Consider the following 26351-nt stretch of genomic DNA (forward strand, 5'->3'; position numbering starts at 1 on the left):
ATGCAGTGTGACTGAAGCAGAATGAGCAGGGGGATGACAGAGGTGAGACCTAGGGAGGGATAAGGAGTGGTTAAGATCATGCAGGGTCTCATAGACTATAAGAATTTGAGATTTTTATGCTGAGTGAGAATAGAAACCGTTGGGGAGTTTTGAGCAGAGGAGTGACACTGTGACTTAGTTTTTCCCTGGCCTCCAGAGTGGAGAGCAAGACTGGTTAGGGAAGTAGCATAGTACAGGCATGAGATGATCATGATGTGGACTCGGGGGGTTATTGTGTGCGTGGTAGTAAACAGTCAACTTCAGGGTACATTTTGAAGGAAGGTTGGACAGAAATCATTGACATCCTGCACTGGGTTTTGTTCTAAATGTTTAACCCTAATTATTTAATCCTCATAAAACCTTTTGAAGTAGATATATTTATTGTCTCTGGTTTACACTTGAGATCAAGGCACAGAACGGTAGCCTACCTACAGTCATGCAGCTAATGAATGCTGATACTGCATTTGAAGCCTAGGTAATGTAACTCGAGAGCCTGTGCTCCAACCATGATATGATCCCTCCAGAAAGGAAGTGTAGGGAAGCCTAGGCCAAGGCCATGCCTCTCTTTTCTCTGGAAAACACTACACAATGCCTTTTGCCTTCTACTTTCCATGCAGTGTGTACAAAATTTCTAAGAAATAAAATCAAAGTTCTTCTTCTTTAAACAGCTTAATGTTTTCTGCATAACTTTGCCTTTTCCTCATTTTCTTGCAAAACAATTTTTGAAGGACTTTGAAAGTTTCTTGGAGGAAATCACATCTTCTGAATAATTTTCACCACAGGAAAAGCTTGGGGCGCATACACTGGCGTTGGGCAGGCTACAGTGTGGGAGAGAGTGAGACACAAGCCAGGAGTTCTTTTGTGATTGATTCCAACAGTCCTCCAAAATGCTGTCCAGCCCTCCACCCAACCCATGGACACACCTCTGGTTCGGGAAATGGAGTCCAGCGGGGTGTTGTGGACTGCCTCTGGTTCCTCTGCTCAAAATGGTGTAACTGCTTAGATTCTGCTTGCTGAAAGAGAAGAACCCTTACTACTGTCCATTATATCATCCTTTTTCCTTTCCCTGCTTAGTTCAGAGACTTTCTTGCACTTCCTGAGAGGAAAGCTAGGCATGCTGGTACATTCCGATCTGGTACACTAAGGCAGGGAGATTGCAAGTTTGAGACCAGTTGGGGCAACATGATGTCCTAAAATTACAAAAGAAAAAAACTGAGAGCTGGGATATAGTTCATTGAGAAGGCCCTGGCTTCAATTCCTAGCACACATATATGCTCATGCACACATGCATGTGCACGCGCGCACACATACACCAGGAAAGGAGGGAAGGAAAGAAAAATTTTACACTTGAAATACTTTTTCCAATTGCATTGGCTCTAATCTTACCAAACAAGTGAAGGTTAAATTAAAGCTCTGTCACAGTCCCACAATCCATTGGTCTCTACTTCTGAAATAATGGATGTGGGAAAATAGTTGAAGTAAGAAAGGAGCAGGCCCAGATGCTCTGGGCATTTGATAGACATTGATGATGTCCCAGGAGTGCAGTGAGGCAGATGTAGACCACGAATGGGCTAGAATGATCCAAGCAAGGCCAGAGTGAGTGGCAGATACCAGAAGCAAGATTTTTAAATGACCAAGGGCTGCCACGGCCGTGGTTTAGTTTTCAGTGGACTTTGGTTTTCTGAGTGCTGCTGTCTAGCATATTAGACCACCGCCAAATGACAGAACCTTGGAGAGTTCCAGACAGCTCGCCGGAGTCGCTTTAAAATGTGACCGTGACACCTGGCATGAAGTAGATAGGGTGAAGGCGCTTATAAGTGACACAGAAGCAAACCGCATGTCTGATTTCAGTGGGAATCACTAAGATTTCAAAAGACTGGAACAGCCAGGAGTGGTGGCACATGCGTGTAATCCCAGCACTCGTGGGGCTGAGGCAGGAGAAGCACTGTGAGTTCAAGGCCCGCCTGCACTACATAACGAAATCTACTACATACCCTGTCTCAAAAAATTTTAAAAAAAAGTAGGGGTACTTCTTCCTCCCCAGTCTGCAAGAAAGAGCTAGAGGGGCAAGGCGACAGAGATTTCTGTTCATCTGTGGAATAAGCTGAAAGTCATCACAGTTACAGTAATTTTTACAGTGTTAAATTCTGATGTCACAGAGAGATGAGGGGTATTTTCTCATAAAGCTTCTGTCATAAGGGGTGGTATTGGTTCTTTACGTTTCCTTCTCTTCCATAAAAAATTAATTGAAACCTTTTATGAGGTGGGAAGGGTGATTTGGCAAAATCCACTCCTGTTGTTTTTGGGTAAGTACTTACCGTGTGAAAGTAAGGGGTGAGAAATAGAGACTTTCTGTGTATTCGAGTTGCATGTAAAAGCTGAAAGCGATGGCAGTAAGAGCCAGCAACAACAGACTTTTGTAGTATGATGAAGTTAGGGCCGTTACTACTTTCCACCTCCTCTATTTTCAGTCATGCAGCACTAGGAAAGATCCAAGCACTTGACTTCCTACTGCTGTCCTCTCTTTCTCCTCAGTTTTAGGGTATGTTCATTGTTTTTACGTCAGATTAGTAAATTGATAGTTCAAGTAAATCCACCTGTTTAAAACATCTTTTTGAAATAGTCTGCACTTCTGGTACTACATTAGGCTCGAAGAAGGAGCTTGAATATAAAGAAACACCTCGTCTGCAAATCCTGGGTGTGATGGAAAAGGCGTAAATGATACGAAGGTAGAGCTCATTGTAGAGGAATAGTCATGATGTACTTGTGCTCTGTTACAGTTCCAAGATCTACAATTTGAGAGAACAGCAGAGTTAGAGTAAATTCTTGAATAACTGATGGGCAGTGCCAAAAATGGCATAGTTCCTGAAAGGTATCAAATAACCAGGAATTTCCATGGTTACATTAACATTCCAGTGAGATTTTGGAGATAAGAAAGTTAGACATAGTTATAGATAGTAATAAGGCTTAGTGAGAAATATATAGGCTTTGAAAGGATTTTAATTATTAGCTGTTATAGGTTACCTTAATAAAAATTATTTTAAAATGGTGAAGTAGACCAAGTTTGTTGGCATTGTCTGAATTTGAACTAAGACACATTTATGTTGTACAGCACATTTCTCAAAAGCACCGTAAAGCAAACTGAAGGACACGTTTGGGTAGACTGAGTAGAAGCAGGGAGTCGTGTCTGAGTGTGAATTTGCAGTGATGAAATTACAAGTGAGAGCACTGCAAAACATGACAAAATAAAAGACATAACTCCTGGTGCTGTGGACAGGAATGAAGAAGCGCAAATAAGTAATGTGCTCTATTCAGAATATGTTGAATATACGACTGGAATGATACCCAGTTGAAAATATTTGCTAAATAGTTGAAAACTCTGTTCCTTTAACAAATATTTATCAAACCCTAGAAGTGTCCTTTTTTCAACACTTCCTGATATTGAAGTTAATACAGATTTCTTTTCTCTCTGGTCTTCCATTTCATAGTAATGCAGTATTCATGTGGACTTTCCTGAAGAAATATTTTAATCTAGCCATGTAGATAAAATAATTGCTTTCTTCTGTGATGTTTTATCTTGCAGTAATCACAAATAGGGCCAGAGATTTAGCTCAATGGTGCAGCACCTGCCTGGCAAATTGGTAGTTTCTAAATTCTATGTTTTAAAAATATAATTTAAAGTGTAAAATTTGAATGGATGACCTGTATACTTTGTTATGCATCTCAGTAAAGCTGTGAAAAAAATCAGCCTTCATTGCAACACATTTCCAAGTAATGTTGCTTAAGATCGCTAGAAAGGCCAAAGTTCTGTGTTAGCAGTAGCTCTTGTGATATACAAATAAATTACATTAGCTTTGAGGGAAAGAGAAAACAGATAATGATTAATTTTAAGGAAGTTTCAGGCTAACTTTTAGAATATGAAGAATGTAAGCATTTTCCTTGTACTCTGTTCAATAAACATTAAGTTCTTGTCCTACCCAGTCAGAAGAATCAGGAAAGGTTTCCTTAATGAGGTGATAATCCGAAGTGCATCTTAAAAGCATGAGTAGGAATTCTTACAGCAAGAAGGATGGAGATACTCAGTAGGAATGTCAGGGGTAAGGCCCATCTATGAAGAACTGCATTCAGATTGGAAAAGAGAGGTCTTTCCATGCAAATACGTAAAGATAGATAACATTTTTAACAGCTTCTACATGGTATTTTCTAGCATACCATCCTTCTATTGATGGTCTGTTTCCTAGGGCTGTTTTAAAGAAACATACTTCTGTGCTTGCCCTTGTGAACTTGTGAATATAACGTGTGTCAGTGAGTTTCGTTTAGGTAGTTACCAAGGACAAATCTCAGTAAATAGCTTAGGCTGAGCTATGTTCCGTCACATTCATTGTATTACATAACTTGGAGGCTTAAGCTGTGTTGTGTTTTCAGTTGCAGGTCTTGTAGGAACTTGTTAGACCCTAGTAACAACTTTGGTTTTTACTCTGAGTAACAATATGGGAAGCGATCAGAGGGTTATGAGCACATGACTGACAAAATGTAACTATTTCTAAAGATCACTGTGGCTACTGGACCGAGAGTGTGACACAGGGCTACAAGGATAAAAGTAGGAAAACTAGTTTTAAATAAAACAGTTGTAATAGTTTGGGGAAAATGGTGACTTGGAAGAGAGAGCAATAGATGGACTTACAGAAAATTGATGAGATTCTAGAGATCTGTCAAAGTTAGAGTTCACAGGATTTGCTGATTCACTGGCTATGGAGGGGAGGAAGGTTCTCAAAATTAACTCTAAGATTAGAATGGCCTTTTGTGTGTTAGGAAGACTAAGTAAACTGCAGGATTGGAAGAGATAATCAGAAGTTCTTTGGGGGTGTGTTATGTTTGAGGTGCCTAGCAGACGTCCTTGTGGAGTTAGGGAGTAAGCAGTTGATGGAAGAGGCTAGAGCCCAGGGAATGTGCTATTTTATTAATGAATGAATAGTTGACAGCTAAATCAAAATAGAAATATATGAAAAAAAGCTTGAAGGAATTATAGTTAATTGTTTTATTCTTATGAATCACATACATGTTCCTCGTCTGTCCACTTCCAGGCAAGTCTCATTTTTACTAGAGTAGAGCTGAAGGAATAAGAGTTGGAGAGAGAAAGGTAGAGAAGAAACACATTTGTATATGTGCATTTCTCTCAAAATCTACTTGTGTCTTAGACATGACCTTAAAAATGTTAATAATTCTGCATAGAGACATAACTTTATAGAATAGGAGTGTTTCATGAAAATTATAAAGTTCATTTTGACTTCCATATAACTTTAGAAATGTTTTTGTGCACATACAAAAATCCTAATAATTTGAATTGGAAAACCTCTGGTGAACAAACAATTAAGTAGTTAATTTTTCTATATTCTGACTATACTAATTTACCCAATATTTAGATTTATGGTCTTTAAACCCTGACTTTGATTTGCCTTTTGAATGCATTATTTTCTTAACCCCCTCTCACCTTCTCTGATCTCGGCTATTTCTTTCTCACCGATGATAGACTGCATATCCAAATCCTGCTCCATAGTATCAGTCCTTAATATCTTTCCTGCCTCTTATCTACGTGTTATGGGAATGCTTTCTTTTGTTAAAACTTTATTCCATTCATGGCACAAATTGCAACCTAAGTATAGTAGTTTAAAATATTGTGACTTTAATCTTTGTCATATACTTACATCATGACAGTTTCTTCAGGAAGCATAAAGCCATTGCACGTGAATCCATGCTAGCACTGACTTTTTTTCTTGATGCTGAGGATTGAACCCACAGGACCTTACACATGCGAAGCATGGCACTGAGTCTTCATTCTATAGATTGCAAAAAATCCAATCCAAAGCCCTCATCAGGTCTTACTGGATTTTTCCAACTTGTGTGGTTAGTAGACATTCTTATTTTATATAAAAGCTCACTGGTCTACAAATATTTGAATAGCACACAACGTATTCTATTTGAACTGTTGGTAATATTAGTGAATGATGGACTTTAAAACTGTCAAATGAGCAAGCTTAGATTTCCCCAAGCCTGTAACTTTAGCTCGTCTTGGGTTTCCATAGTACTAAAGGTCCTAAAATTTTGATGTATGTTAAACTTTACTAGAATATCTTTAGGAAGATTCTTTAACTATAAGATACTTTTACCTAAGCACCTTAGAATGGCAATTTTTAAGTGCACAATCAAAATTATGAGAGGACCATAAATTTGTACAACATTCTTACAGTAATTAGATAAATAGTAACCAATAATAAATCCATGAAAAGCAAAGTAGATTTATTATTATTTTTCTTTTTTTCTGCAAGAAGAGGAAGGAATAAGATGGCAGAGATGAAGAAAAGTCACAAAGTGTCAAAAAGCTGTAGACAGCTACAATAAGGTGATCAGAAAACCCTTGCTCTGAGATCTATAGAAACAACACTTGCCAGAGAATATAGGATTTTTAATGTCTTCCCAGTTTTAGAGCCATGTTTTAACTCTGATGGGTCTGGAGCTTTGAAGAAGACACATACTAAATTCTGTTGATCCCACCACTATTAGTTTAAACTCCAGCTTTAAAAAAAAGCTAAAGGATTAGTGAAAAAGATAGTAAACTGTATCTTACAGTATTTTATTTCAAGCTTTATGTGTCAGCAGTTCAGGGTAATAATGTGTTGGGCTTTCCTAAGAGTAATGATTAAAAACCCGTGCTAATCTCTTTCCTGGTTAACCATGTGTGTGGTGCAAGACTAACCACTTAAACCACCTGGAGACATCATTTAATGCAAGAGTCAAATCTGTAAACCCGGCTGTATGAAGTCATGTCCTTTTGCTGAGCATGAATCTTTTAAAGCCCACAAAAGAAAACCTCATTCAAGACTACACCTGTTCCCCTGTTATTCAGGATCATCTTCGCTGAGTTCTTAAGGTCAGCAGGCTTCATAAGCATTGTCAGCTTCTCTTTTTGTTGTTAACAGACATTAGTTACATAACTACTGGGTTCCAGGGCTTCGCGGTGCTCCTCCTTTGGGTTGTATTTCCAGCCCTCTGTGGACTCATGTTCTGGCACACCACTGGTAGCTCTGTGAAACAGCAGATCTTGGTTTCTGATACTACTGTGGGTGCAGATACAGGCCTTCCTGCCTATGTTAAACCCCCAGTACTGCCCAAATAGAAACCGTTTACCTTTTGTCTTTCTGCCTGGCCTCTTGGATTTGCTGTGTTATCTCCTGGCTTCTAGCCATCAGTCTTTTCCCCCTGGGATTCTGCCTTTTCAGCCTCAGTGCTGAGTGAAAAGCAGTTTTCGAGCTGCCACAGTTCTAACTCTTCTCCAGTTCTAAAATAAGTGCCCCAGGGATTTTCGTACTAGAAATTACAGGGGAAAAGATGAGATAAAAACAAGCCAAGGGGAAATTTGAAGTCACATTTTTATACAAAGCTGATACCCACTACAGTATTAATATTGAATTAAAAGGCAACCCTAGAGACTACACTAATAACATGTATTTAGGGACCAAGGCCTGGAAAGATTAAGTGATTTACCCAAGAGCTGAAGACAGAGCCCACTATTTTTAACATTAGTCAGTGTTGTTTTGGAGCTTTTCTAATTACTCCCTTGACTTAAGAGTTAGCCATAAGTAATCCCTCAATGTCTTTTATCTCCTTCATTTCTAGAAGTGAATCATAACTTGTCCTCTAAAACCTGCTTAATAATTAGTTGTCCCCACTTCCCAGCATTGAACCTGGAAATAAACAGGAGGCAGTGGGTAAACTGGCTGGAAAGAAACGAGCAAGTGACCTCTTTCTGAGAGGGAACTTTGGACTTGTCTTTTGTACATCATCTTATAAAATGGAGCCAATAATGAATACAGTCTGCATTAGCAGTTCCCAACCAAATGTTCTTCTTCAAGGCCAGTTTATATTTTGATATTTTAAAATGTCACTCAGATATGTAAAAATAATACAATTGTGTGTAAGAGAGAGAACACAAGATATCACAATCATAAATTGTGTGCCACACATTGTTCAAAGATTCTGCTGTACAATTACAGTGAGTGTTTTAGCTAGGCAGACTTCTTTTGTTCAATATGGACAGTATACCACTCATTGTTCTACTGTAATAATGTTATATAAAACCCCCACCCCAAATTCAGTGGTTCATACCAACAAATAGTTTTTGTCTGTAATTCCATTTCAGGCTCTGGGTTGGGTTCAGATCTGTGCCACATATGTCATTCTGGGCATACTCTCCTCATGTAGACGGCAGACACATCAGGTCAAATCAAGCCACATGCATTCCCCATGACCAAGACCAAGGAGGAAGGGATATGTACCACCTATTCCACTGGAAGACATTGCAGAGTCACATAACAAAGGGCATGGATAGGTAATTCTCTTACGGGAAGGGCGTGAACAAAAGAGAACAGTGATTTACTATAGAAATATTGCACCCTTGTAACATGTTTGTCACTGAATTAACTGTCCTCTTTGATGCTTGTGCAGATGATCAGAGTCCTGTTTTTTCCACCTAGTCCTTCCCTTTTTACTGTTGTCTTTCTCCTTTGGACAAGTAACTTCATATTGTCCTTGTTATTCATTGGTAGGACCCCAATAAACATATAGTACTCAGGCCACTGGCTAGTAAACTAAGAGACTTGACTTTTCCTGAACTTGTTAGCTCAACAACCTTGGTTTACTACTTAGCTAACATTATTGCAAGTGCTTCCTTGAAAAGTTGATCCTGCTCAGCACAGCTTAATCCATACTTTTGGGTTCCTGTGTGCGTTTCTGAATTATCCAATCCAGCATGGCTTCGTTCTTTCAGCTCACCTGAAGAACTCCGTTAAAAAGTAAAAGATATATATATATATATATTGCCCTTTGATCTATGAGTAATGACTATGTTTTAGGTCTTAAGTATTTGCTAAAAATGTGAGTATCTTTAGAGTATGTCTATACAGAAATCAAAATGTTAAAATTAACAAATTACTTCCTTCATCAGTATCTTGTCTTCCAAGTTTGACATTTAAACCATAGTGTTCTGGGTAGGGGATATAGCTCAGCAGCGCAGTACCTGTCTGGCAAGTTCAAGGTTGTGAGTTTGATTCCTGGTACCAAAAAAAAAAAAAAAAAAAAAAAAAAAAAACCATAGTGTTCAGACTACATTTCTTTACTTAAGAAATAATTGCATATTAAAATAGCTATCTGGATGTATTTATCTGTGTAAAGAACGTGTTAGAAGTGTGACCAGATTGCATTTATAAATATTATTATAACACTACCATAAGTTGAATAAATAACACACATCAATGGTTCGGTTTAGAATGACTCATTTATCAGTCCAGTCAAACTCATTACTCAGAAGTAATTCACAACAGACTTTGAGGTCCTGTAGAAGTGACAAGAATAGGTGGGATGAAAATATCTATTTGGGAAATTGTCTGGAATGTTTAATACCATTGAGATGGCATCATTACCATCATCTGGTAGTATTAAATGTGAAGCCCTACCGGATGACAGTTTCTTCAGGAAGCATAAAGCCATTGCATGTGAATCCAAGCTGGCGCTGACTTTTTTTCTTGATGCTGAGGACCGAACCCAGGACCTTACGCATGCTAAGGATGGCACTGAGTCTTCATTCTATAGATTGCAAAAAATCCAACCCAAAGCCCTCATCAGGTCTTACTGGATTTTTCCAACTATTCAGTTGAATAGACTATTTAGTTGAATTTTGTTTTAAAAAATTGCTGCCTGAGAAATAGTTCTGGAACAGTTAATGAAATATTATTACATAAAATCAGTAAGAAAACCCAGCTATTGTTCCGGAAGTATATTAGAAGAGTTTATAGTGTTTCAGACAATATCTTATCTCATCTTCAAGCAAGTATTGGTTAATGGCATCTTTTCTATGGTTGTCTTAAAGTGCCTGTGAAAGTGTTTACTGTTAAACCTTATTTTCTCATAGAAATTGTAAGTTTATTTGCACCAGGGACTGAACTTCCCTGCTTTGTCTGCTTTAGGGAATGAGTTGCATTTTCCATATCAGCTATCAAGACTATTCCCAGAGAGGTGCTTAAATTTTTTAATGTAATATTTGGAACCTAATGGCTTATAGCAAAGAGCTCACATTTTCAGATTATGTTTAAGTGCACTTAAAATGTAAAGTATATCAGATATCTCACCTACTGAAAGCCCTTATGAGGGCTCTCAATATTTTAAAATACGGACTTCCTCTTTAGACCTATAAACTCTTGATTAGTTAGACAACTTCTTCAGATTCGCTTTCATCAAATGCCTTTCCGCCTACCTTCATGCTTTCACTTCATTGCTGCATCTCATCCTAGAGCACTTTCCCAGTTGAGATGTTAGAGAAGCCTATCACGATCACCTGTCTAGGGTGGCCTCCCCCAGGTTCCTTGTATCCTGTAACTCTCATATTCATCTATATGTCATCCTTTCCTCCACTGAAATAGAAGTATCATGAGGGCAAAGTGCCAAGGACTTTGACACAAAAAAGTCATTCAAATATTTGTTGAATAAATATGTAAACAGATGACTCTTTCTCTGTAAACTTGGTAGTTTAACTTTCTTCCTTAAGTTGATCCCATGAGAGACAAAGCATTGTACTTTGAGACTGACCTGAAGACAGCACAATTAAGGGCCCTGTATAGCCCTGTGCTACTGTGTTCATCACTCTTACATAATTGATGTTATTCTGATGAATAACTGAAGTGAAAGATCCAAACCACGTATACAGAAACTAGACCAAACCATGATCTTCATACATGTTTATATTTACCGGCCTTGATTTCCCTATTAAATATTTTTAAACTGGAAGTTTTAGTTTTTCCTAATGTATATTTTGTGTTGTAACTGATAAAGTCTTGTGAAATAGGGCTAGCACAATCATCTCATGAACCAGAAGTAATTGTTGTATATAGACCAAAACCAGTAGGACAGACACAGAAATATCCCAGGGAGTTTTTGCCATCACGTAACAAATCACGTGCAGAGCAGTTTAAGTGATGACTCTCACCAAGAACAAAATTTGGAGTTTATTACCAAGCATAGTAACTGAGAGACTACAGCAGTGAGCAGCCAGGATTCAAAATCAGGCTTGTCTGACTCTAGAACTTATTTATACTATATTTTAGAATCTCCCTTTATTAAAAAATTCATCTGTTACTATCATCACATACCATGTCACAACCTATGTATTGTCTTTTCTGTGATAGTTACAAATAATTTTAGAAACTTTGACATATTTACTTTTAATTTTTCCTGAACATATAGTCATGGAGGCCAGTTGTAAATAACCTTTAAAATTTTAAACAATGTAGCTAAAATATCATTTGACTTCTCAGAAGATCATGATTTGGTTTCATACTTCTACATAGCTGGAAGAACCGATTCAGAGACTACCAGATGCAAACAGCTAATGTGGGGAAATTACTGAAAGCACAATTAAGTTGCCAGAGCACACCACAAGCAACAATTTCCATAATTTTGTCAGGCACGCAATTTGAAATGATTATGTGCTTACAGACAAATAGAATAATGCAATATGTTTCATAATCTGTAGCTTCATATAAATATGTCTCGGTTAAAAGTTTAATGTAACTTAATTTTATAAATTGTATTATAATGCAACCTATAAAATTAAAAATAAACCAAATTCTTCTAATTCGGTATAGATCATACACTTAATTCATCTTTTATCAGTTTTTGCATGTCAGATGGTACATATATTAAAGTGCTAAAAACTTTTTTCAGGTTTTTATTTTAGACTTTCTTTTTTTAGTTATGTTTTATCTGGGACTGCCCGATTAAAAACCAAGACCATAGAGTTGTGATCTACAAAAAGAAGTTGTATTTCATGTAACATTTATAGTGATGAAAGGGAAAAACTGTTCAGAGAAAAACAGATCTAAATGTGGGAATTGAGAACAATAGATCGTCAAAATATTTTGAAGAGCACAAATGGCCGGGTTCAGCTTCCTTGTTGGAACCTCAGAGTTCATAGTGATTATATTCCTGAAAGCATTTTGTCTCTCTTTAAATTTGGTTTTTAGAATCATGAAATCTTCACAAACTTGTGGGTTAGTAACCTATGACCAGGATTTAATTATCTGAGTCTTTAAAAAGACATGTTAAGAATAAAATGTTACATGGCATTCGCTTGTAGACTCCCAAGTTATGAACTGATGAAATTACAAATTAAATCTTTTTAATATAGCATTTAATATTTCATTGCAAAAGTTACTGATCTTTTGGACTAACATTTAGCTCCAGTTCTGGGGGATGCTAGTAATGTCTGACTGCAGAATATGAGGCTTGACAATAGTTGTGCAAAGTTTTCGACATCCCTGAAACAAGCTCATCTGGTTTGATTTTCCCTCTTCTTTGATAAGGTGGATACTGGGAAGGTCACCTGTATCTCTAGGAGACAGAGGCAACGGATACAACTGGGTAGTGATGAGGATGAGGATGGCTGTGGTATGACTTACCTATAAGACTAGGAGAAATGCTTCGATCTTTAAGACAAAAATCTGTATAACTTGAAACCTAATTTTTGAGACTTCAGCTTACTTTAGAGGTTGCTAGGAGATTACTCTTGAATTTTTGAGGTGAAGTGACTCTTAAGATGATAACTACAGTACCCTAGGAAGTGGTAATGAAATTTTTAAAAAGATAAACTGTCTTGATAACGTTGCTATGGCAGAAAGAAAATTCATATAGATAGATACCTATTGAAAGGTCAGACTGGCTAGTAAAAGGTCATACTTGGCAAATCTAGATTAATTATTAAAATTCTAAGTAAATTCCCCATGGCAGAGTTTCTAAAGGTGGCATTAGATCTAAGATTCAGTAATCTCCTTTACAATTACATGTAACATCTTATGTGTGCATTTGTGTGTGTAATTTCATCAGGTTCTTTGTAGGCTTTGTGAACACAAGGGCCCAGTCCAGAGTTCTCTCTCCACCGGGGTGACTAGCAGCGTTCCTGAAACAGACACTAAGTGAGATTTCAGAAAAGAACACCTTGTCCGGCTCAGCATACCGCAGATTAGACATCCCTCAAAAGGTCATCGCTTAGTTCTATGAGGGCAGCAGTATAGAAAAGGAAGGCAAAGTCCCACACTAGACTGTGGTAGTTTGATGTAGTTAGAAGAGAAACGAGCCAGTTAATGAAAGAGATGGAGGAAGAGCGGGTAAACAGAATAAATGGCGAGCACTGTTTTAAAGACCGACTTAGTGTTAAATATAATTGAGAGGTTACAAAAATGAGAACCGAGAAAGGGCAGTGGCTTAGCATGAGGAAATTATTGGTGACTTTAAAGCAGTTTCAAGTGGAGTGTGAGGCACAGGAACCGTATAGAGACTCGCGGGTAGAAAAGGGAGGAAGGAGGTACCCTGAGTCAGCCCCAGTAACATAGCAGCAACAACTACCGCGACGACCATAATTGAAGTAATAGTTAACTTTTGTAGTGTTTTTGTATGTCAGATACTACCCCAAGTAATTAATTGGGAGTCTTTTAATCTTGTTTTTTTGTTTTGTCTTGTTTTTGTTTTTGTTTTGTCTTTTTTTGGTTTTTCTCCGGTACCGGGAACCGAACTCACGACCTTGTGCTTGCCAGGGAGGCGCTTTTGCCGCTGAGCTAAATCCCCAGCCCCGGGAGTCTTTTAATCTTCACATAGCCTTATGAGGTAGATTCTTCACTTTTGGAATACCAAATGAAGGATTTGAGTGGTTATACAGTTTGCTCAAGGTCACACAGCAATTCTGACAGAATTTGGCCTCCAGCAGGTTGATTCGTGAGCCTCCATTTTTAGAACCATTTATTAAATATAAAAGTATTGAATGTCACTGTTCTATTAAATATCAAAAATGTTTGAGAGATTTAGATGTTCTGCCATAAATTTTTGTTGTCATATTTCTGACACAGGGTCTCGCTATGCAGTTTAGGCTGGCCTTGAACTCACTTTGTAGCCCAGGCTGGCCTCGAACTTGCAGTGATCCTCCTGCCTCAGCCTCCCAACTTCTGGGATTACAGGTGTACACCACCACACCTGGCTCTGCCATGAAATTTTAGGAGAAAGAATAACTGTTTTTGTAAGAAGTACGGAGGATTAGGGATATAGCTCAATGGTGGAGTGCTTACCAAGGGTGCGCAAGACCCTGGGTTCACATCAGGTCAGCAAAAAATAAAGGAAGAAGACAGAGAAGAAGTAGGAAAGATACAGTTATAGACTTAGTTCTCATAAAATGAAACAAAAAAAGGGTACACACAAAAAACTGATTTAAAAAGTGAATTGTAACAGGTGGCAAACATTTACAATCCCAGTTACTCGAGAGGATAAGGCTGGTTACAAGTTCAAGGCCAGCTGAGGGAGTATATCAAGACCCTGCCTCAAAACAAAATAAAATAAAGTCTGAGGATGTAGCTCAGTGGTAGAGGACCCCTGGCTTCAGCCCCAGTAGTCCCCCCAAAAAAGTTACCTGTAGGCAGGTAAGGGGGGGCAGAGAGGGCAGCAAGACCTCTCTGACTATATCTTACTTACTACATAGTTTTAGCTTTAATATCCTATTACACATCAGGTGCTTTATGTACTCAGAAACCAGGATGAGAGAAAAATAATACCTAATATTTGAAACCAGTCCCCTGTCTTTATATCGTGTTAGTAACACACAACACACAGACAGCTTTTTCAAGTAATTTTAAAGCATAGTGTTTAGATTCCATAGTCTAGGATGATATAATCTCAAGAGAAAAAGAACTATTAGGAAATGTTAAATTTTATATTTCATCCAGTAAGTAATATTAATACAACTGTTTTGAAACTTAATCTACTATAAGACAAACCAGGTTATTAATGTTAAAAATGAAGATTTTTAATGTAAAAGAGAAAAAAGAATGAATGTAGTGCTTAGAACGTTAAAGTTAAAATGTAAATAAGCATCACGAGGTTCAATTCCCAGTACCGGAAAAAAAAAAAAAGAAATAAGCATCACGAATCCATGAATTTAGTAAGTCATAGGAGGGAAACCAAGCTTAAATATCACATGGTTTCCCTCAGATGACAAACCCAAAACATAAAGAGCAAAGTAAAAAATTGATGGTAGGAAGTAGGGAGCTAGATCCTCTCAGAGGCGAAGGGGATCAAGAGATGGAGAGGGAGGAGGAGAAGGGAATGGAAGGGAAATGAGGACGTGTATGTACACGCACCAGCTCCACACGAGGAGTGTGACCGTTGTGTACCGCCAGCATGTACTAGATAGATAGATAGGGGAGGCATCTGTCTTCTAGGTCCGCTCCGTAAGGCTTAGGAGCAGTGCCAGCCTAGCAGTAGTAAGCAGCTCAGGCCCCACATACTATCCACCAAGGCAAAGAACCCAGCTTCTTAGAGAAACGGCTGAATCCAGGTTGGAGGCAAGAAATAGTCAAGATAAGCGCAGAACACTTTCATCATGCAAGGAAACACAAAGTTATGCATATTTCTGTGGTCATGTTAAACACAAAAAGCAGACTGAGTGTAGCTCCGTGGTAGCATACCTGCCCATCATGCGTAAGCCCCTGGGTGTAATCCCCAGCACTGCGAAAACAAGAGAACTTAAAAAACAGTGAAGGGTTTATTACTGGCCAAAGATGGGAAAATCTGAATGTTAAAAGAGTAATGGAAAAAAAGGACAAATTGAGGTATATCATGTACAGGTACACCTTTCCTACAATGAACGTAATCATTGTGTATACCTAAATTATACTGATAATTAAATAAAAAAGAGTAGGCTAGCCGAGGATATAGCTCAGCGGCACAAGCGCCTGCCTGGCAAGTGTAAGGTCCTGAGTTTGATCCCCAGTAACAAAAAAAAAAGAGTAGGCTACAGTTGATTGAAAGAAATTGAATGTATAAAAATCCTGGCTTTGGGGCTGGGGATTTAGCTCAGCGGCAAAAGCGCCTGCCTGGCAAGCGCAAGGTCATGAGTTCGGTTCCTGGTACCAGAGAAAAACAAAAAACAAACAAAAAAAAAATCCTGGCTTTCATTATAATAATTAAAAGAATTGTGAAAGAGAGAAAAAATGCTAAAATAAATGCTTACAAACCTCAATAGTCATCATTGCAAGCAGTGTGTCAAATCCTTACTTTGAAAGTTGGTGTTTATTCAGAAAGAATTTAGAATTCATCAATCCTAACCCATTCTGCTTGTATTTCAGAATAACTAACCCTAGTTGACAAAAGAAATTTTTCTGCAGAAGATTTTTATGCAGTAATTATGGCAGGAATCAAAAAAATTAGAAAAGCACAATTTTTCATCTTTAATGAAATTACTGATGCATGTAAGGACCACCAGTGGGTACTAAAACTGCAGTTCTCAAAGTGTGGTCCTTGCACCAACATCTTAAGCACTACCTGAATACTTCTTAAAAAGTACAGGTTCTTGGGCCTCCAACACCTGCTGTATCAGAACCTCTGAGGATAGATCCCAACAGTCTGGAGCTAACAAGCCTTCTTAAGGGTGCAGTGTGTTTGAGAACCGTGACGTTAGGAGAAAGACTGACGAGAACCCTTCATTGTATGAACAGGCTTCCACTCACTGCCAGAACTCGCTAAGCAACCCAAGCACTCCTAAAAGCAGGAGAGCCAGATGCTGTGTTGTTCTTAATAAAGGCAGCCGTGACATATTCTTGCCATCCCCCACAAAATGAATCTGTTCAATCCTTTATATTTGAGTTCCAATTTTTAGGAGATATGCGATCTTAAAGAATAAGTAAAACTATATCCCGAGGAAGCAGAGGACAAATCTAGAACATAGGACAGGAAACCTAGCTTTTTAATCAGTGGCTTGGGGAGGAGGGAGTGGAGAGCAGGGGAACTATTTCAGAGTAAAAGGATGCCAGAGACAAGGTAAGCAAATACAAAAGTATGCATCCTGTTTGGATCCTGATTGAAATAAATCAACTGGGGCTATTTCAACTTAGACTGGGTACTAAATGGTATTAAATAATTACTGATTTGGTGAGGCACAATGATATATTTATAGCTATATAAGAAAGTGACTTTTTCAGAGATATATACAAAAGTATTTAGGGTGAAATAAAATGATGTCAAGGTTTATTTTATGTTACTACAGAAAAAAAGAATAAATTGAAGCAAATATGGCAAAATGTTGATAACTTTCGGCCAGGCGTGGTGGTGCACACCTGTAACCCCAGCCACCTGAGAGACTGAGGCAGGAAAGTCAGAAGTTCAAGCCCAGCCTGAGCAATTTAACAAGGCCCTGTCTCAAAAAACAAAAAAGAGCTGGACTTGTAGCTCAGTGTAAAGGCCATGAGTACCTTCTCCCCCAAAAATTGATAGCTTTAGAAGCTGGAGGACTTGTTATGCTATTTTCTCTACTTTTATGTAGGCTTGAAACTCATCAAAGGGAGAACATTTACAAAGATATCTACAAAATGATATATTTATTAGGGTATATTTATTTTTATGCTAAGCTTTATCACAATTTATTATTACCTATTTATTTTCTGCACTAGTAAGTCTCAAACTATTAATGTTGAGTTTAAATTGTCCAATCTGTTGCAGACCATGACATTAAAAAAGGAAAAGAAAAAGAAAATATAGTAAAAATCAATTACTAGAGAAGGAAAATGGTGCGGAGGCATACAAATACAACCTCAAAAGGTTTTGTTATTAAAGTCAACAAGTATAAATTACATTTCACTTAACAGTCATACCCAATACAAACAGAAAAAAATAATTTTAAAAAACTCTGCATTTGAAAACAAACACAGTAGACAGTCGCTGTAGAGACTGGGTGTTACTCTCAGTGGTTTGTTCTGTCGTCATAGTTGAAACTTTCAATGGGAAACGTGGGTGTGCTTTTTGCATGTCAGTGCGAGGACCCTGTGGTGCTGAGCTGGGTTGGTCACAGTGCTCCTCGGGAGATGATGTCCACCCAGACTGGCTCTACTTGCAGTCACAGGTTTCAGCTTCAGTTATTTGTGTTACCGAATTCTCAGAGGATGTTAGAAAAGTCAGTGTGAAGTTCTGCAGAAATCACAAAAGTTGGGAAAGAAGTGAATACTCCTGCATACTTGCTGAGTTTGCATATAAAGAATGAAAAGATAACCTCTTTAAATATATCACCTCTTAATCTCTGAAATTTATATGTTATTTTTCTCATGCTCTGTGTTATATATTCATTCATATATGACGACTTTGGCTTCCTGTGTTATTTTAAGTTAATCTATACTATAGCTTGGTGGTTTTTGTTTGTTTGTTTGGTTTGGGGTTAGGTTGGGTTGGATTGGGTTTTTTTGAGACAAGGTCTCACTATGTAGTCCAGGCTGGCTTTGAACTCACCATGTGGCCCAGGCTGGCTTTGAACTTGCCACGATCCTCCTGCCTCAGCCTCCCAAGTGCTGGGATTACAGGCATGAGCCACAATGCCTGGCTTGCTTGTTTTATAGACAGTACCTTTCCTGACGAATATTTAAAATATTTCTTTTCTCTTTCCTAAGGTAATACTAGTTTGGACCAATCATTTCCAAAAACAATAAATGTAGATTCCATTGTACCTTCTGGGTTGTTTTTTGTGTCCATAGTTTGAGGTCTTTTTCTATATATGTTAACTTGCACTTGTCACACTCAGTCTGTTAAATTTCTCTGTGTTGCTGAAGTCTCACAAATCTTTCCCACTAGCTCACATTAATTTAGTATTTTCAAGAGAAAGAAACTGATCAAAATTATTTCCTCACAGAGCACGCTGCATTCCCCTCCTAGGTTCTGTTTGTTGCAGGGACCACCCCTTCCTCGTGGGTCTCCCAGCTTTTCCAGGACAGGGGGAGCTGGCTTACTGTTACACACACAGGCACACGGTCCGCTTGACAGTTACTAAACATGGTCTCTGATGGCAGTTTGGACAATTGTATTAAACATTTTACCTATTTTTAAACGATCTTTTCTCCTCTTTCAGAAATATCGGTGGCTACTATACCGGCTCTGAAAGGCAAACATGAGCTGACCGTCTCGCTTTCTTATAATAGCAAATACAGAAGAATAGACAAAACGTCCCTTTACACTTAAAAACTAGAATATGTTAGAATAGTCATAGCCCAGCCATTTGTCCTGGCATACCACACATTTTTATGATACTGTTGATGGGAAATTTCATCTACCATCCGGGATAAGACCTGCGTCAGCTAAGTATTAAGTATCTATAATGCTTGCTGTAGGGCCAAGCATTGCAGAGTAGAGAGGATAACATGGTCTTATTCTCAGAAAATTTAAGGATACCCCTTACTGTTCAAAACCCAACAGATGAGGGACTTTTTAAAGGCAGAATGTCACAGAAGCAGGGTTTCAAAAGGACAATTAGGCGTTCTGCAAGAATCTAGTAAAGATACTTACAAAAGAATTCAGTCAGAGGTTCTGGTCCCAAATCAACTAATTCATTTATTAGGTGTACAAATTCAGCTAGGTTACTCAATCCCTCTGATCTTCAGCTTTCTCGTAAATATGAAAATTAAAGTAATAGTTATCATAGCTGTTTTGGGGAAGATAAAGTGAGATGTCTCAGTATGAACATGCTTTGTGTTAGTTAGCTTTTTGTCTCTGTGACAGAATAATTGAGAATAAAAAAGTAAAGGAGGAAAGGCTTGTTTTCAGCTCATAATCTCAGAGCTTTCAGTCCCTGGGCAGCTGGCGCCACTGCTTGTAGGTCTGTGGTGAGGCAGGAAGTCCATGGCAGAAGGCCTGGTGGAATAAAGTTGCTCAGCGTGTGGCGGACGGGAAGCAGAGAGAGTAAAGGGCCTGGGCAGAATGTGCCCTTCAAAGACCCCAGTGACCCACTTGCTCCAAGCAGGTCCCGCTTCCTGGAAGTCGTACTGCTCCCCAGGAGCCCACAGGCTGGCGCCCAAACCTTCACAGCACATGGTCTTTGGGGGAGATCAAAGGGCCAAACCATAACACTTACAGTAAAGCTGTATACAAGTGTTAGTAAGTTCTGTAGCAAGAATTGAAAAGGGGGTGAGCCACAGGCATGGAATTTAAAAACCAACAAACTACATACCTTAGAGCAGAAAATGTAGGAAGGCGACTGAGTATGGACTTACCCATATCATTCCTTACTGAGGAAAATCATTATCCTAAGTAAGTCTTTTTTCCCCCGTGAGGCAGAGTCTTGTTACAGAGCTCAGGCTGGCCTTGAACTCATGGCAGTCTTCACAGCTTCCTAAAGAAGCCTTTTAAAATGTGACTTGATCTCTTTCACCTTTAGAAAATTATTTCAGAGGACTATTAGAGCTTCTGGTAAAAGTGGAGTGAGTCATAATATCTAGTTCTATTGAATTTATGTACATAGTATGGGTAGAATCGATATTTGGTAAACTGCTTTAATAGAGATCATAACAGTACACAAAGAGAGCCAAGGTGCTCTTATCTTGCAAAATGTGTTTGCCTTATAGTCACAGCTCTCAGTCATCTGCTGTGGCTATCATGACAGTGTTTGGTCTAGAGAACAAATCCATATGTTCTTAGGTAGACTAGAATTGTTCCTTTCAACAGAGCAGGGTGTGAATTACTTAAGCTACTTCCAGGTCCACCATCTCTCATATTGCTAGTGCTTTGTATAGTAAGTACATGAACAGTGTTTAAAACTAGATGTCTCTAGTTAGGTGCATGCCTATAATCCAAGCACTCAGGAGGCTGAGGCAGGAGGATTGCTGCAAGTTTGAGGCCAGCCTGGGTGGGCTACATAGTGAGTTCAAGGCCAGTCTGAATTACAGAGTAAGACTGTGTCTCAAAAAACAAAACAGAACACAAAATGTCCACTGTCTGATGAGATGCCAGAGAATTCATCCATGTTCTTCCATAAGTTTTATTTTTTAAATGTGTCTAGGAGGAATACTCAAATTTTTCAGCAGAAATACAGGGGGTTTATGCTTATAATCCCAGCTTCTTGAAAGACTGAAGCAGGCAGATCTTAAGTGTGACCCAGCCTTGGCAACTTAGTAATGTTCTGTTTCAGAGTAAAATAAAAAAAGGGTGGGACATAGCTCATTGGTAGACTGTGCTTACTTAGCATACTTGAGGTTCGGGGTTCAGTCCCCATAGTGGGGGAAAAAAACACAAGAAGAGCCTAACATGAACCCCGCCCGACTCCCCCACTGGGGATTGAACCCAGACCCTTCACACTGAACTGGCATTTTGTTGTGGTGGTGAGTTTTATGTTTGTGCATCGCTAGGGATTGAACCCAGGACCTTTGCACTGAGCAGTGTCCCCAGCCCTTTTTTTTGAGACAGAATCTCACTCAGTAAGTTACCCAGGCTGGGCTTGAACTTGAAATCCTCCTGCCTTAGCCCCCGGAGTAGCTGGGAAATCACTTTGAATGAGCTATGACTTTTAAGCCACTTGCTGTTACCTGATACTGGGCTCTTACTATTCACCTGGACTCCAGTAAGATAGGATTGGACTTTTACTTCTTCCAAGGCAAGAAACTTAGAAAACTGTGTATCATTTGCACACTAATTGTTCATTTAAAAAAAATGATAGAGGCAAAAAAAGGAAAAAATCCTGAAGGTTGATACTGGGGTTATTTTATTTTGGTGAATAATCCTAAATTTTCTCTTCTCTCATAGACTACCTTGCTAACCATGGCCGGTTAAATGAGTCTGAAGCCAGGAGAAAATTCTGGCAAATCCTTTCCGCTGTCGATTATTGTCATGGTCGGAAGGTTGTGCACCGCGACCTCAAGGCTGAAAATCTTCTGCTGGATAACAACATGAATATCAAAATAGCAGGTAACTGGGACGCAGCTGGCTCTGAAGTGACCCGATGTGAGCCTTTGCCCCGGGTCTGCGGGATCAACCCTGTGCAGATTCGGGAGTGTTTCTACCGAATGGTGTCACATTTTCTCAAAAGCGTGCTTTATCTGTCTCCTTAGTCTTAGGTGTAATTACAAGTGGGGGAATAAGTTCGTTATTAAGAGACACAGTGGCAGGGCTGCGGCTGGGTCTGATTTGTGTCCGGGTCCCTTGGGCTCTGCTGAAGGAGGTCCCTATGTCATCCGTGAGAGAGCGACGTGAGGACAGGGCAACCTGCGGGCTGCTGGCGGTCTCACCTCCCTCTCCTCGGTGTGGCTGATGGCTGCAGTGCAGTTACAAACCGAAAAGACCAGCGGGGTGATGGAGTGTAATGAGGACCGACCTTGCCTTCATATGGTTTATATTATAGAAATGAAGGGTAGAGATTATTTTGCTTGTTTTTCTCTCATCCTTCTTAACAATTATGAGTCATTATACATTTATCTTCTAAGTTTCTTTCCTCCCACAATCAAAACGCTACATTCAGTAAATATTTTCTGTGTCAGGTATTGCGCCATGCTAAGTGCAATATGATATGTGGAAATCATCTCGTAGTGTACATGTAGATCAGATCATCTTGTGCACCTGAAGTATACACAGTGTTTGCCAATTACACCTTAATAAAACTTAATAAAATAATTACCATCACAAAGATATGTACAAAGCTGAGGCTGCAGCTGTATACAAAACAGTATAAGACTCGCTGTCATCAAGGTCTGTACAAAGCGAGGGACGTGGCTCAGTGGTGGAGCACTGGCCTGGCATGAGCAAGGCCCTGGGTGTGATGTCCTAGCACCACAGAAAACCGGGGGCGGACATAAACTACAGAAGCGACAGAAGTGACGGGACATTAATTCTACCTGAAGAGTATGGAACTGTCACCAAATAGGACCCATTGCAGGGGAGGCTTGTCAGGAGTTAAAGCAGAAGCACACAGGGAGGTGGAGATTGGAAGGGTAGGAGCCATTGTGGTATTGGTTAAATGTAAAGTCTGTGGGCAGCGGGGAGCAATAGAGAAGGAATGGGTAGGTAAGGACCAGAATGTGAAGGGTCTCAAATGCCACGTAAAAGATTTTACACTGTATTCTCTAGATAACAAATCTAACCTATTCAAGCCTGAAGATGTGTACATGGGTAAAACGGAAGTGGGATAACATGAGCAGCTTTGCCTGTTAGCGGTGTGTCTGTGGCGGTGAAGCTCAGGCGGCTGGGAGCTGTGAGTGCGACTGAAGACAGGAAGACTTGCGAAGAATCCAGTGCAGTAGTACAGCAGAGTGCACGCTGACACAAACAGAGCCGCAGTCGTAGAAGTGGAAGGTGTGGAAGGAAGAGAGTTTTATTCTGGACAAGGTTTAAGGGAGATACGGCGTGGGTTAAAAGCTTAGCGCAGTTACAAATGGCAGTGTGTTTGTTCTAGTATGAGAAGGGCAGGGAGACATCCAGATGAGAGGAGCCGGCCAGGAAATGAATGGTTCATCAGCTGGATTAGATACTCCTGGAACGCAGTGAGTTTAAGAAGAAAGCAGCCTGCCCTGGTTTGCTGCCATGGGCTGTAGAATGTAAGCGAAAGCCGTGCCTTGAACTGAGAGGTTTCTGTGCCCTTTCCCATTAGTTTTTGTCTTGGCCATTTGGGGGAAGATAGATAATTTTTATTCATTTTATTTTAAATGCCAGTTATATATGTTTTAGGGCACAGAATGTGTCTTCCATCTGTAGGATTTTTTTTTTCTTTTTCCAAATGAGATTATCTGAATAAAACCAAGTATTTTAGTTCACTTGTTTATTTAACAATGTGGACACATAAAAATTTGTGCTGGTTTGTCGCTTTTGTTGTGAAAATGCAACACAGTAACGGAATGTTCCCAGAGTTTTGTGGAGGTCTTTAAAATTTCCCTTCGTGCATGTTTGCAGCGCCTCGTGATTACATCTATTTATTATGCGGAGTCGGTGCATGGACAAATTACATCTCAATTCTTTCTCTTTCCTTTCCTTCCACCCCTGTTTCTTTTTCCTGTCTTTTTTCTTGCCAATGTCAGGTTTTATTTATTTATTTTACAAGTCTTTATCAAATTACTTATCATAAACACAGATTAATGGCCAGACTTAACAGGCCTCAAATCATAAAAAACAGTTGTACTAAAGCAAAGCACACTTTTAGATACATTAACCATCTGCATTACGATAACTTCGTTCTTTTTTTTAATTGTCTGTCTTTTATTTTGTGCATTTTGTTTTGTTTTGTTGTTTTTTTTTTGTTTGTTTGTTAGTTTGTTTTGGTTTTTCTCCGGTACCGGGAACCGAACTCACGACCTTGTGTGTTTTGTTGTTTTTTGAGACAGGATCTTGCCATGTAGCCCATGCTTGCCATGTAGCCCATGCCTAGGCTGGCCTCAAACTCAAGGCAGTTCTTCTGCCTCAGCCCCCTAAGTGCTGGGGTTCCAAATGTGTGCCACCACGCCTGGCTTATTTTGTACTTTATTTGTATACTGGATTTCTTATATAAGAGAAACCATGCAACATTTAAGCTTATGTGTCTGATTTACTTCACTTAACAGATGGTCTCAAGGTGCACCCATGTTCCTACAAATGTCTCAAGTTTTTCTTTCTTTATGTCAGAGTAGTACTCCATTGTATATAAATACCACATTTTCTTTATCCATTTATCTGTTATTGAACATATAAACTGCTTCAAAGATTTACTTGTTTCTGCATCCTTTATTCTGTTCCATTGATCCCCACAGTCTTGCTTTGGTTTTTTTGTTTGTTTTGTTTTGTCAGTACCATGCTGTTTTTAATCACTGTAGCTTTGTAGTATAACTTGAAGTATGGGATTGCCCCCGGCCTTGCCTGTGTTGCCCAGATTTGCTTTTGCTATTCTAGGTCTCTTCTGGGTCCATATGAATTTTAGTATTGCTTTCTTTCATTCTGTGAGGAATACTACTGATATTTTGATTGAGATTGTATTAAATCCATGTAACAGTTTTGGAAGTGTGGCCATGTTTACTGTATTGGTTCTGCCTATCCAGGAACAGGAAATATCTTTCTATTTTCTGATGGCCTCTTTGATCTCCTTTTTCAGGCTACTATAGTTTTTGTCATAGAGGTCTTTTACTTCCTTGGTTAGGTTAATTCGTGAGTATTTCATTTGTCTTGATGCTACTGAGAAAAACATTGCTTCCCTGAGTTTATTATTGGTGTGCAGGGGTACTGTTGATTTTGAGTGTTGACTTCATGTCCTGCTACACTACTGAATTTGGTTATTAATTCTAGGAGTCTTTTGGTGGAGTTTTTGAGGTCTTCTATGTCAAGGATCATTTCATGTGCAAATAATGATAATTTAACTTCTATCTGCATCCCTTTTACTTCTCTGTCTTTCCTGATTGCTTTGGTTAATGTTTCAAGAACTGTATTGAACAGGAGCAGTGATAGTGGACATCTTTGTCTTGTTCCTGATTGTGGAGGGAAAGCTTTCCGCTTTTGTCCATTTAATATAATGTTGGCCACTGGCTTGTCATATGTGGGCTTTATCAGGTTAAGATAAAGATCTTCTGTACCTATTTTCTTCAAGGTTTTTACCATGAATACATGTTGGATTTTGTCAAATGCTTTTTCTGCATTTGTTGGGTGATCATGTGACTTTTGTCCTTGCTTCTGTCATGTGGTGTATTAAATTTATTGATTGGCATGTGTTGAACCATCCCTGCATGCCAGGAATGAATCCTACTTGGTCATGATATATGATCTTTTTTAATGATCTGCTGCATTCTGTTTGTCAGTATCTTACTGAGTAGTTCTGGTATCTGTTCATGAAAGAGACTGGCCTGTAGTTCTCTTTTTTGGTTGGGTCCTTTCTTGGTTTTGGAGTCAGGGTAATGCTTCCAGGAATGATCTGGGGAGTACTGCTTCCTTTTTCCATTCATTGAAGAGTCTGAGGAGTATTGTGTTAGATCTTCTCTAAAGTCCTTGTAGAATTTGACAGTGAATCCCTCAGGACCTGGGCTTTTCTTAGTTGGTAGGTTTTTTAATTTATTTTTTATTTATTTATTTTTTTTTATTTCTTCAGTTTTTTTAACTGATACTGCGTTATTCAGGATTTTTATATGTTCTTGTATTTGGCTTTGGTAGTTCATATGTATCTAGTAATCTACCCATTTCTTCCAGATTTTCCATTTTATTTATTTATTTATTTTTGTTTTTTTGCGACAGGTTCTCACTGTGTAGTTCACACTGGCCTTGAACTCACTGTGAAGCCCAGGCTGGCCTTAAATTTATGGTGATCCTCCTCTCTCAGCCTTCTGAGTGCTGAGACTGTAGACCTTTGCCACCACACCCAGCCCAGATTTTCCATTTTACTAGAGTACAGGTTCTCAAAGCAGTTACCAATGATCCTTCTTGGTTTTGGCAAAATCTGTTGTGATTTTTCCTCTTTCATTTCTTTTTTTGTTTTT

General features: G+C 39.0%; 1 protein-coding gene across 1 annotated transcript in view; it reads left to right on the forward strand.

Moving 5' to 3' along the window:
- Positions 1-26351, forward strand: part of Sik2 (salt-inducible kinase 2) — a gene marked incomplete at its 5' end in the record, with an annotated part of 116045 nt that overhangs the window by 51676 nt on the left and 38018 nt on the right. Inside the window, 1 exon segment of the mRNA XM_005378076.2 lies at positions 21679-21840. Within this exon segment, the coding sequence (XP_005378133.1) occupies positions 21679-21840 (162 nt within the window).

The sequence above is a fragment of the Chinchilla lanigera genome, unplaced genomic scaffold (genome assembly GCF_000276665.1).
Source record: "Chinchilla lanigera isolate Chin_1 unplaced genomic scaffold, ChiLan1.0 scaffold00011, whole genome shotgun sequence".
NCBI classification, from domain to species: domain Eukaryota; kingdom Metazoa; phylum Chordata; class Mammalia; order Rodentia; family Chinchillidae; genus Chinchilla; species Chinchilla lanigera.